The sequence below is a fragment of the Dama dama genome, chromosome 14, assembly GCF_033118175.1.
Source record: "Dama dama isolate Ldn47 chromosome 14, ASM3311817v1, whole genome shotgun sequence".
Classification (NCBI taxonomy): Eukaryota; Metazoa; Chordata; class Mammalia; order Artiodactyla; family Cervidae; genus Dama; species Dama dama.
In genome coordinates, this window is record NC_083694.1 from 48134808 (window position 1) to 48146457 (window position 11650).

Consider the following 11650-nt stretch of genomic DNA (forward strand, 5'->3'; position numbering starts at 1 on the left):
TGCTGCAGTCCATGGGGTCACAAAGAGTTGGACACGACTGAGTGACTGAACTGAACTGAAGTGAAAGTGACTGACTTTCTGCGACCCCATGGACTATGTAGTCCATGAAATTCTCCAAGCTGGAATACTGGAGTGGATAGCCGTTCCCTTCTCCAGGAGAACCCGGGTCTTCCCAACCCAGGGATTGAACCCAGGTCTCCCACATTGCGGGTGTATTCTGTACCAGCTGAGCCACCAGGGAAGCCCAAGAATACTGGAGTGGGTAGCTTATCCCTTCTCCAGTGGATCTTCCCCACCCAGGAATTGAATCTGGGTCTCCTGCATTGCAGAGGGATTCTTAACCAACTGAGCTATAAGGGAAGACAAGTGTTAACAAATAATGTCTTAATTGATGTGTTTAGTAAAAATGCCTCTAATGTTTCCCTGTTTAAAGAAGGATGCTGACTTTAAAACAAAGTGTATTTATCATGCTAAGAAAGTATTCATCAACTCTTAAAAAAAAAAAAAAAAAAGAGTAAAGGCAAAAAATAAAAAAGTAAAGGTATTTAGATTCAGAAGCAGATGTACGATAGGTTAATGTTCTTTGGTCAAGAGGGTTTTCATTGTTGTTATTTCAGTGCTGCTATTTGTCCACTGTTTCCATTCCCTTAATAAACATAGAATATTACAGGTATTTTTGTAGAATTAGAAAATGTGTAACATAGGATTTCAATAGATTTATATTAACCAGCCTCACTGCCATTACTTCACTATTATTAGAGGTGTTTTGCTGCTTCAGAGGTGTTTTGCTGCTTCATAGTTAGATTGTAGACTGAGGTTTTGTGGTCTTAGACAAAGAAAAATATCAAGGTTTTCTCATGGTACTATTCTCAGAAATGTCAAACATGTTTTTCATAACCCTTCCCATGTATTGTTTTATTGTCCAAAGAATTCATACTATAGCTGGAATCTATGGAACATTGTTTTTGTCAGAGTGAAAATGTTAGGCCATTGAGGCAAGAAGACTATGTATGGGACATTCAAGGAAAAAACCCTGTAATCGGGATTGTTCCAGATGAAGTCATTGGGAAAGATATGAGGGAAAATGTTGACGGGAGTATGAAACCAACATCTGATATAACATGGGGTGATGGTAAGGGGGAGGCAAGAAAAACAATTCTATATAATCTGAGCTGTTAAAAAATAAAGTAGACGAGTTCTTGCATTGCAACCAGAGTCCGTGCACTTCTTCTTGCTGACGCCACTCATCCCTTATGTATTCCTGGACCCGCTGGGGCTGGACCCCAGCAGTCATGTACAAGATGTGAAAGTTGGACCATAAAGAAGACTGAGCACTAAACAATTGATGTTTTTGAGTTGTAGTGCTGGAGAAGACTACTGAGAGTCTCTTGAATAGCAAGGAGATCAAACCAGTCCATCCTAAAGGAAATCAACCCTGAATATTCATTGGAAGGACAGATGCTGAAGCTGAAGCTCCAATACTTTGGCCACCTGTTGTGAAGAGCTGACTCTTTGGAAAAGTCCTTGATTCTGGGAAAGATTGAGGGCAGGAGGAGAAGGAGGCAGCAGAGGATGAGGTGGTTAGATAGCATCACCATCTCATTGGACATGAATTACAGCAAACTCTAGGAGATGGTGGAGGACAGCCCTGTCTTCTCAGCCAAAGAAGAGAGCCTCCACGGGATTCATGGGTCCTCGGACATGAGGGCTGCAGAGTCCCCTTGCCTCTTGGGGCCAGGCAGGCCAGCAGGAACCAAGAAGAAGGGCCAAACACAGTCTCAAGTGACTTTTTTAAAAAATGTATTCATTTATTTGGCTGTACCAGGTCTTAGTTGGACCTTCATTGTGGCCTGTGGGATCTAGTTCCCTGACTGGGGATCAAACCTAAGCCCCCTGCATTGGGAAAGTTGAGTCCTAGGCACTGGACCACCAGGGAAGTTCTACAAATGGCTTTTAGGAGAACTGCTCGGACCAACAGAAAAGCAGTGTGAGGTCCGTTTTCTTCTTGGGGGAGGGAGTTTCAGTGTTTCAGAAGAAGCTGAGGCTCCTTGGCAGCAATGCAGACTCTGCCTCAGGAGTGACTGGCAGGCACCTGTCATCTGGACACTAAGGGTTGTCTGGCCACAGGCTCCCTCAGGGCCGGGTGCCATGGGGAGCATCTCGGATTGCGTCCACCACCTGGACCTCAGATGTCCATTTTCCTGGTGTGCTCTTGTAAACCCTGACAGCTCTAAACTAACCATTTGGCATTTCTTGCATCACCAGACCACCCGGCCCCTTCAGGCCTCCCTGTGCTCCACGTGAGAGCCTGGGTGTGGCCCGCAGACCTCCGCACCCAGCATGCCTCCCCCCTCCAACCCTTATGGCAGGCAGCTTCCTGAGCCCCTGCCTGGCCATTCGCTGTGGGTGTGGGTCCCTCAGAGGGTGTCCTGGTCCGTCCTCAGAGGAATGGGTCCCTTGGAGGCTGTCCAGGTCAGTTTGCAGAGGGTTTAACCTTGCTGCTTTTAAAATGACCTCATTGCTCAGCGAGCCGGCTGCCTCTGCACTAACAACTCCCAGAGGGCAGGAGCTTGGCCTCTGTGAAGTGCTGAACCCCAGGGCCTGGCACACAGTAGGTGCTCAGCTCTGCTGGATGACAGAACAGCACGTGTTAACACGTGTCTGTGTCGGGTTGTGCCTCTGAGTGCCTGTGGTTTTTCCTCCCAATGAGCTTGGCTGCCTGGAATGTCCGGGTCCCCAGGACTGGAGCCAGAGGCTGAGTCTCAGTCTCCATGGGGCTGCCTGGCTGACCCGCCTTGTCCGGCCTGGACTTTTGGGAGAGGGGATGTGGTCATTTAGTTCTGGTCTGTCCTCTCCTGGGCCTCTGTTCTCACTTGTGTTTCCTGCCAAGGACGGGGGAGGTGGGCTTAAGCAGAGGGAGGGAGTGGGGAGGAGGGTGTCGCCGCCTTCCATGCCCTGTCCATCCTGCCCAGTGGTGCCACAGGGTTTGCTTCCTCCTTCAGGCTTCTGCACTGGGGCTGAGCCAAGGGCTGGACCTGCGGTGCCGCGAACTCACCAACCGCCTCGCAGGCCTGGTCGTGGGTGGGGGTGGAGGGCTCTGCAGGGAGTTCAGGGTGTGGACCCAGCACCTCCAGGCTCCTAGCTCAGTGCTGGGAGCTGAACCTGTCCTCTTCCAGATTGAGAGGCCAGACCTGGGTGTCTGCCTCCCTGCCTGGACAACTTCCTTCTGTGGAAGAAAGACAGCCCGGCAGCCAGAGGTGGGGGCAGAGGGCTGAGATGGAGGACAGAGCCGTGGAGGCACATGAAGAGAAACAGACACATGGCAGGGTGGGTGGGTGGGGGGAGCGCAGAGGAGGGAGTTGGACTGGGAGGGAGGCCACCGGCACTAATATAAACCAGTTAGAAAAACAGGAGGAGCGGCCAGGCCTCAAGGCCAGCCAGGCAGGGCTTGTTTTTCCAGAATGAAAGGCCCAGGAGGAGCTGGGGGTGGGGTGTGGAGACAAGTCCTGATTCCAGTTTGGAAAGAGGGCTCCGCCTACCAGAGCCTGGATCCTGCTGAGGAAATGGTCCGTTAGATTGGGGGTGGGGCGTCCTCACAGTCCTGTGTCCTCCCAGCCGGTCCTACCTGCTGTCATCCCTCATTCCTTCTTGCTGCCGCATCAGCAGCCTCCTCCCCTTGCCTGGAGCCCAGGAGTCTGGCTGAGCTGGGCTCCTTGCTTATCTGAGAACTTGGGGACCAGGGCAGGGTTCAAGAGTGAGACTCCAGCCCACCAGGGCCTGGAACCTGTGACCATAATTCAGTCCAAATGGGCTGTCCAAAAATGCACCGTGGGTTTTGCGGTTGTTCAGTGGATTTTTCCTTTCTTTTTCTTGAGGTTTGCTTAACTAGAAAGAGTGGGTTTGGTACACAGTGCATGCTCTGTTATTTCACATTTGTTTACGTGACTTTGTAAGTTTTCCCAGAGCTTCAAATTTGTGCCTTCTGTTGGGAAGGCTTCCATACCCCGCTTCCTTCCCTCTCCTCCAGGAGGAGAGGGCGATGCTCCTGGGAGCAGTGGACCTGGGTCTGGGTGGCGGGCAGATAGGGTGGGGGCACCCAGACAGGGGACCCTGGTCCCTGCCGCTCATCTCCCTGGCAGCTTTCTGGGTGCTGAAGCTGACTGATAGACCGTGGTGCCCATCATGCTGCCAGGAGGGAGCCCCTGCACCCCCAGGGTCTGCACTATTGTCCCCGCCTCACAACTGAAAAAATGGAGCCCCAGGGGTCACCACATAGCCAGTAGGAAGAGCTGGTGGCCAGGGAGCCTGGGCCTTTCTGCTGGCCTGCAAGGGGTTGGGGGGGAGGGGGAATGTCTTGGTTGGGGTCCCCCTATAGAGTGCCGGTGAGGAGACGCTCCCCCCAGAACCCTAGACCTGCAGTGGCCCCAGTGGGGATCTGTCTGTCACAAACACCCACAAGGTATCTGAGGCCATGCCCTCAGGTCCCCGCCCCTCCAGGGCTGGGCTGCTGCCCCCTTCTCCAGGACCCAAGCCAGAGTGATTCCCCTCACCCTCTGGGACACAGTGGCCAAGGCCCCAACCCCTCCCACCAGGCCAGCCAAGTACTGGGGGAGGCCAAGGGGCCGGGCAGAAGCAGAGGGGGCGGTCTGCAGACTGTCGGCCAGCCCAGGGCTCCGTGATGTCATGGCGGGTGCTGAGGAGCGGGAGGAGGAGGGGGCCGGGCTGTTTTTCTGCAGAGTTTGAGACCAAGTGAGACAAAGCGCCGGCGGGCCAGGCAGGCGCCATGGAGCTGCGGGCCTGGGTCCTCCTCTGGAGACTTGTGCTTCTGCAGAGTGAGTTCATGGGGGGTAGGGTGGCCGGAGTCACACCTAGTCTGAGCCAGTCCGTGTTTGGGGCTAAGCCTGTCTGAACTCTGGGGTGAGGGGACACCCCACCAGGAAGTGGATGGGTCTGGGGGCCTCAGAGGGTGCTGCTCACCAGGAGAAGGCCCCCAGGACACGGAAGGGCTGAGGTCTGATGTTAGATCCCTACAGAACTTCCCTTCACTGGACCCTAGAGACAGGGCTGAACAGGGTAGGGAGGCCGAGCATGGGGCTTCCTCCTGGGGTCCCTTGCACCCCCTACTTCTCTGGGATGCCCCTCCAGCCTGTGTTTCTCTGTTGTCAGGAGGGGATGGATGAAGGATTGAGGGGGACCTGGGAAGCATGGGGTTCACAGGGTCTGTTCCCGGGCCCCCCGAACCTGCTCCCCAGGGGTGGCCTGCTGACCCGGCACATTCCTCCGTCCAGCCCGGGCGCCAGGCCACATCTCTGGAGCAGGAATTTGGCGTGTGGGGTGGCAGATGGTGGGGTCACTCCCCACATCCAGCCTTCTTGTCCTTTCTGAAGGCCGAGGGGCTCCCGGTGGGGTGCCAGCAGCCTGAGGCCCCTGGAGGGTTCGTGCAGCGTGGCTCTGGACAGGTGCCACACTGCATATGTATGTGCAGGAGCCCCCAAACCAGCCGAGGTGTCAGCACTGATGCTCTTGTGGCTTTGCTGCAGTGATGGTTAGGGTAGCCATCATTCCTGAAGGTGGCCCTTGGTGACAAGCACACATCCAGAGCTGGGCTGGCCCCACCAGTCACCCCAAGAAAGGCAGGTGCTGTCCCTGCAGCCCGGGCAGGTGGCCACAAGGATTAAGTGGGGGCCTGGGAGAGGTAGGGGCATAGGAGACCCCCCCCCCCCCACTGTGCCCTCCTGGCTTCTCTGGACCTACCCCTACCTGTTAACAAGGTGTCCTTAGCACCCACCTCAACTAGGACTCTAGAAGGGACCCAGGGGCCAAGTGGGGGGCCGATTTCGGCGAGTGACCCACATGTAAAGGCTCAGGTCACCCCCTCCCCAGTTTGACCCTCACTTCCTCTCATTTCAGGTTCTGCCGTCCTTCTGTCCTCAGGTTAGTGATCACCCTCCCCTAAGAACCTGTCAGTCTCCTTGCCTCCTTGCTAGCCCCATCCTGTACTGTCCTCTGGAGTCTCATCCCTCCCCGCTGACTCCTCCTCCCCACCAGGGCCATCTGGGCCCGCGACCTCCGACAGCTCCGTGGTGTCCGAGTCCGCAGTAAGCTGGGCAGCAGGCGCCCGGGCGGTGCTGCACTGCCAGAGCCCGCGCATGGTGTGGACCCAAGACCGGCTGCACGACCGCCAGCGCGTCGTCCACTGGGACCTCAGCGGCGGCCAGGCTGGCGGCCGCGCGCGCCGACTGGTGGATATGTACTCTGCGGGCAAGCAGCGCGTGTACGAGCCGCGCGACCGCGGCCGCCTCCTGCTGCCTTCCTCCGCCTTCAAAGATGGCAACTTCTCGCTGTTCATCCGAGGTACTGGCCGGGGTACCGCGGCGGGGGGCGGGGGCCCCGGGGCTCTGGCGGGGCCGCGGAGCTTATGGCTGAGTTCCCCACCCCCCCATCCCCCGGTGCGTAGCGGTGGAGGAGACTGACGAGGGGCTGTACACTTGTAATCTTCACCACCATTACTGCCACTTCTACGAGACCGTGGCCGTGCGCCTCGAGGTTACCGACGACCGTGAGTGTGCCCCCCCAACATCCCGCCCGTGCACTTCCACCCCTGCCACCCTGGACGCCCCGTCCCGGCTCCCTCCCGGCTCGGGATCCCTGACTGCCCTGCTTCTCCAGCCCGGGCCACCGGCGCGCACTGGGACGGCGAGAAAGAGGTGCTGGCTGTGGAGCGTGGCGCGCCTGCGCTGCTGACGTGCGTGAACCGCGCGCACGTGTGGACCGACAAACACGTGGAGGAAGCGCAGCAGGTTGTGCACTGGGACCGCCAGCCGCCTGGGGTGCCGCACGACCGTGCGGACCGCCTGCTCGACCTTTACGCGTCCGGCGAGCGCCGCGCCTACGGGCCGTCCTTCCTGCGCGATCGCGTGGCGGTGGAGGCGGACGCGTTCGCGCGCGGCGACTTCTCGCTGCTCATCGACCCGCTGGAGCCGTCAGACGAGGGCACTTACTCCTGCCACCTGCACCACCACTACTGCGGCCTGCATGAGCGCCGCGTCTTCCACCTGAGAGTCACCGAGCCAGCCGCCCGGCCGCCCCCGCCCCCGCGGGACTCCCCGGGCAATGGCTCCAGCCACAGCGGCGCGCCCGGCCCAGGTGCAGGAGGTATGTCTGCGGGGCAGCAACCCACCTGGCCCCCTCCCGTCCCAAATCAGGGATTCCAGTGTTGGGGGGAGGCCCCAGCGGGCTGAGGTCGGCTGCGTCGGGGCGCACGGTGCGCTTCCTGACGTCGTCCCGCGCACGGTCCCCGCAGATCCCACGCTGACGCGAGGCCGCAGCGTTATCAACGTCATCGTCCCAGAGGGCCGGGCCCACTTCTTCCAGCAGCTGGGTTACGTGCTGGCCACCCTGCTGCTCTTCATCCTGCTGCTCATCACGGTCGTTCTGGCCACCCGGCAGCGCCGCCGTGGAGGTGAGTCAATTGCCTGGCTGGGGTCAGTGCCAGAAAGCCTTTCTCAGCCGGAGGCGGGACTTAGGGCACAGTGACCAAAGCAGAGGGTTCCTCTGGGCTGGAGGAGCTGGGGAGTGCGCAAGGCTGTCCCCAACACGAGTCTCCCTCCCCAGGCTACGAATACTCCGACAAGAAGTCCAAGTCAAAGGGGTGAGTGTCCCTTCTGGCTTCCCAGGGGACCCAGCAGACTCACCCACCCTCTGACCTCCCACCACCCTCCTGCCTCCAGGAAAGACATGAACATGGCAGAGTTTGCTGTGGCCTCCGGGGACCCGGCTCTTTACAGGAGTGAGGACATTCGACTAGGTGAGGAGACCCAAGGGGCAAGACTGTGGCTCCCAGGCCTGGGATGAGGGAGGCACGTCTTTGGGGGGCCCTCACCCTGCTCTCTTCCTGCTCCAGATTACAAAAACAACATCCTGAAGGAGAGGGCTGACCTGGCCCACAGCCTCCCACCTGCCAAGAACATCGACTTGGACAAAGGTTAGTGGAGGGGAGGGAGGAGACCCCTGCCCATCTTAGAGCTGGGCTGTACCCCCTTTCCATCCACTCAGAGCCCCAAGACACCCGCCAGCCTTGCGAGCAGGAGTCCCCTGCCCCCTCGGGGTTCCAGAAGTCCCTGGATGGTCCCGATGGAAGTCGGCCCATTTCACCAGGGCAGAGGGCAGACACCACCTGTCCCTTTGGCTTCCAGAGTTCAGGAAGGAGTACTGCAAATAAGGCGACTCCAGGCTCCTGGCTGGGCCAGCAGCTCTGCCAACTCTTGTCTGTCCACCTCGGAGGACTCTTCCTGACCCCCACGCAGCTCACCTGGCCCCCCTTCCAGCGGCTGGTCCCGCTGTCCAGGAACTTGGCCTGGACTGGTGCAGAGTGAGGCTGCCTCCAGGCCCTCAGGACCACCTAGTCTTCCGACACGCTCGTGGGCTCCCTGGAATCTGCCAGTGCTGCAGCCCGCCCCTTCAGCAGCCCTTACCAGGTGCCCTTCTCCCCTCACGTGGCCAAGACCCTGCTGATGTTCACCAGTCCCTCAGGCTCTCCTGGCCTCTGCGCACCAGGGGCTGGGAGCCCCCCCTCTGCAGGGGTGCGGGCAGGACAGGCTCAGTGGGGATTCTTGGGGTTTGGGTCAGCCTCAGGGCTGGCAGTCCTACCTTCCTCAGGAGAGCTGCCTGCTGGCTCCCCTTGACTGCACCCCACATTACCCCGCCAGACTGTGGCAGGCTCTGCATGGCAACCCAAAGCCTATGCATTCCAGGCCTGGGGCTAGTGTCTCTTTGCACTGCATCTGGCCACCTGGGGCCACCTCTCTGCTTACCCTGCTCCAGCCCCGTTTCCAACAAGCTGCCTTGACAGTCACTGGGCTCCACGTGACTTCTGACCTTGACCCCCTTCTCTCAGCCCTTCCCTGGGCTGGAGTCCAGGGACGAGGCCTCATTGACTCTGTTTTGGCCGAGGACTAGAGGATGGTGTCAAGATGGTCTTAGAGTGGCCAGTGCTGCCACTCCCAACACCCCACACTTGCTCATCCTGGGGAATTGCTATCGTCTCAATAAAGACCACATCGATTTTAGACCTGGGCCCAAGGATGCCTCTGCTGCTCCCCTCCGTCTCCCCGGGGGCAGAGTCTGCGCCTTGGGGACCTCAAAGTGCTTTCTTTCATCTGAAGTTGCACTGTCATCACCCCTTCCTTTGGGTGGAAGGTCTGGGTGTCCTGGGGAGGGGTCTCAGGTCCTCTTCAGAGGGTTTATTGGACATGGGGGAGGGGAGCATGTTGAGGGATATGAGGACAGAGGGCTGTACTAGTTCGGTCCTCTGAAAAGAGAAGCAGGTGCCAGGATGGGCTTCAGTGCATGAGGAAAAAGGAGGAGGAAGCAGTGAGTGGGAGAGCCCTCAGAGTGGGACAGGAACAGGAGTATGAGGTAGAAAGAAGCCTGTTTCTCCAACCCTGACCCTGTCTTCCAAGACCCTTGGGGGCAGGAGGGGCAACTGTCAGCCTAAGTTGGAAAACCCAGAGTGGTGGACTGAGAACACACCAATCATGACCCACTGAGCGAGGAAGCACAACAACCCACACGGACTCCGCGTGTGGCTCTCCCAGCATTGGAACTCTCACCTGCCGAAGGTGAAACCCTGGGGTCGTTTTGATGAAGCCACAGTTTCAAGATGTCACACAAAGGAGACACACAAAATCTGTCCCTTACAGTTCCTGGTTGGGGGATGGACATGCTCTGTGAGCCAGGGGAAGGGCAGCTCTCTATCAGGTCACCAGCAAGCTGGAGATGGATAGCCCAGGGTAGCAAGCACCTAGAACTTATAAGGCGCTTGGGGCAGTGGTCACTGACTGTCAGGGGCTCGACTCTGGTCACTGTAAAAGGTGCTGGGGGAAAAGCAAGGCAAGAACTTGTGGTGGGGATCCTGAGCTTGGGTCCTCACCTAACTGTCCAGATTCTGTACACGAGCAGGGTTGTCATGCAGTAAAATGCCTGGGCAACAATTCAAAATAGCTGTTTTCTCTTCACACCTCTCAAGAACACCCCCAAGTGGCAAAGGCAGGGAGGGAGGCTGGGGCAGGGAGTTGTGACTCCCCCAGCCTAGTGACCCCCGACTCACAGTGGCCACACTGCCACTGGACAAGGCCCTTTCTGTCAGAGCTTAGGCTCTGGCCATAAACTCAGGTCCCTTGCAGAGCCCCAGCTCAACCACATGAGCATCGGTCCTGGGACTGGCCTCTGGCTACCAGCCTCTGTCCTGTGACTTGGGCTGAGAGTTAGGTGATCAGGTAGGAGAGAGAGGTTCAAGCTGGGGCCCCAGAGACCCTGCATCAGTGTGACCAGCAGCCATTTGTATCTGGCCTGGAGGATCTGGTCCCTAGTGAGCTCTCAGGGTAGGGACTGTCTTCCTCCTTCCCTGAACACCCAGCAGAGAGCCATGGTGACCCCTCCTTCAAGGCCATCCTTCCTGGCTTCCTCAGATCACCTCTGGGGAGGCTGAGACCCAAGGGAAGAAGGCCCAGGCTTTGTTGAGTGGGCCAACCTCACAGAGCCCTCAGAGCCCAGGAAAATGGATGTCAACACCCCCCTGCAGAGGCTCACCTGAGGGTGGTCCCTGGCCTGGACTCAGGGACTTATGGAAAAACTGGCTCCTCCAGTCAGTGATGGACTAATGTGGCCTTTTCTTGTGCTGGTCCACTGAGCGAGGATGGTCAGATGGGAGAGACCTGGCAGATGGGAGAGTCCAGGCTCCAAGCCAACTTCAAGGAGGGCAGCACCCGCATCACTCTCAGGCTCCACCCTAGGTCCTCTCCCATCTCACTCTCGCCAGAGTGGGCCTCCTTCTAGTGGCCTCAAGTTTTCCTCCTGGTCGGAGAGGGAGAGCTGCTCTCCCCAGTGGCTGGACCCTTCACAGCCAGGGGGGCGCTGCTCCTCGTATCCCTTGCCCCACGGAGAACCCCACGCAGGTTTGATGGACAGCGGCTGGGAAAAAAAAAATTCTACACCTGCTGCCGGAGGGCCGTGCCCCTGCGTGCGCACAGCTGCTCGCGCTGACCCTACTGTCGCGTCCACACGGGGACCCGCATACGCTTGACCCGTGTGTCTTGGAGCCCCCGTGCGACCTGGCAGAGGGCGCGCCAACTCGGAGCTGACGCGTGGTGGGGGTGGGGGGGCAAAGTGACAGAGTGTCATCGGTTCCGGTCCGGACACAAGAATTCTCAGCTTCCCGCGTAGCCGCCGCAGCCCGTCGGTGTGACCAAGGCGCCGCCGGACTCTGAAGAGGTGGAAGACCGGAGCCCGGCCGCGCAGAACCCCTCAGGGCTCCAGGCCGGGCTCGGAGCTTCCTGAGGGCCCCCACCCGCCTTCTCCCAGCCGGGCGCGCCTGCCGCCCACAGGCCTGGAGCCTGACCCTGCGGATTGCCCCTCGATGCGCGAGGCGAAGGCCGGGCGCGCGCGCCCTGGGCTCCGGGCCTGGCCTCTGCAGGAGGCCCCGCCCCCTAGCGCGCCCCGCCCTCCCCAAGCGCGCGTGCGCAGCCCCGCCCCCACGCCGCAGGCCGCCCGGTGACGTCAGACCCGCCGCTCTCGGGTGCCCCCAGCGGCCGCTCGTAGCTGGATCCGCGGTCCCTTTAACGCGCGGCCCGAGGGGGCGGCGGCGGGGCGC

At 59.1% G+C, this 11650-nt stretch overlaps 1 protein-coding gene across 1 annotated transcript; it reads left to right on the plus strand.

Annotated features, from left to right (window-relative positions):
• The first annotated feature begins 4666 nt into the window (after window positions 1-4666).
• Window positions 4667-9068, plus strand: MXRA8 (matrix remodeling associated 8). The gene is made up of 10 exons (XM_061160624.1): window positions 4667-4832; window positions 5911-5934; window positions 6049-6354; window positions 6458-6559; window positions 6670-7155; window positions 7304-7462; window positions 7615-7651; window positions 7731-7807; window positions 7904-7984; window positions 8196-9068. Exons 1-10 carry the CDS (start codon window positions 4784-4786, stop codon window positions 8219-8221), a joined length of 1347 nt encoding a protein of 448 aa, XP_061016607.1. The 5' UTR covers window positions 4667-4783; the 3' UTR covers window positions 8222-9068.
• The last annotated feature ends 2582 nt before the right edge of the window (window positions 9069-11650 follow it).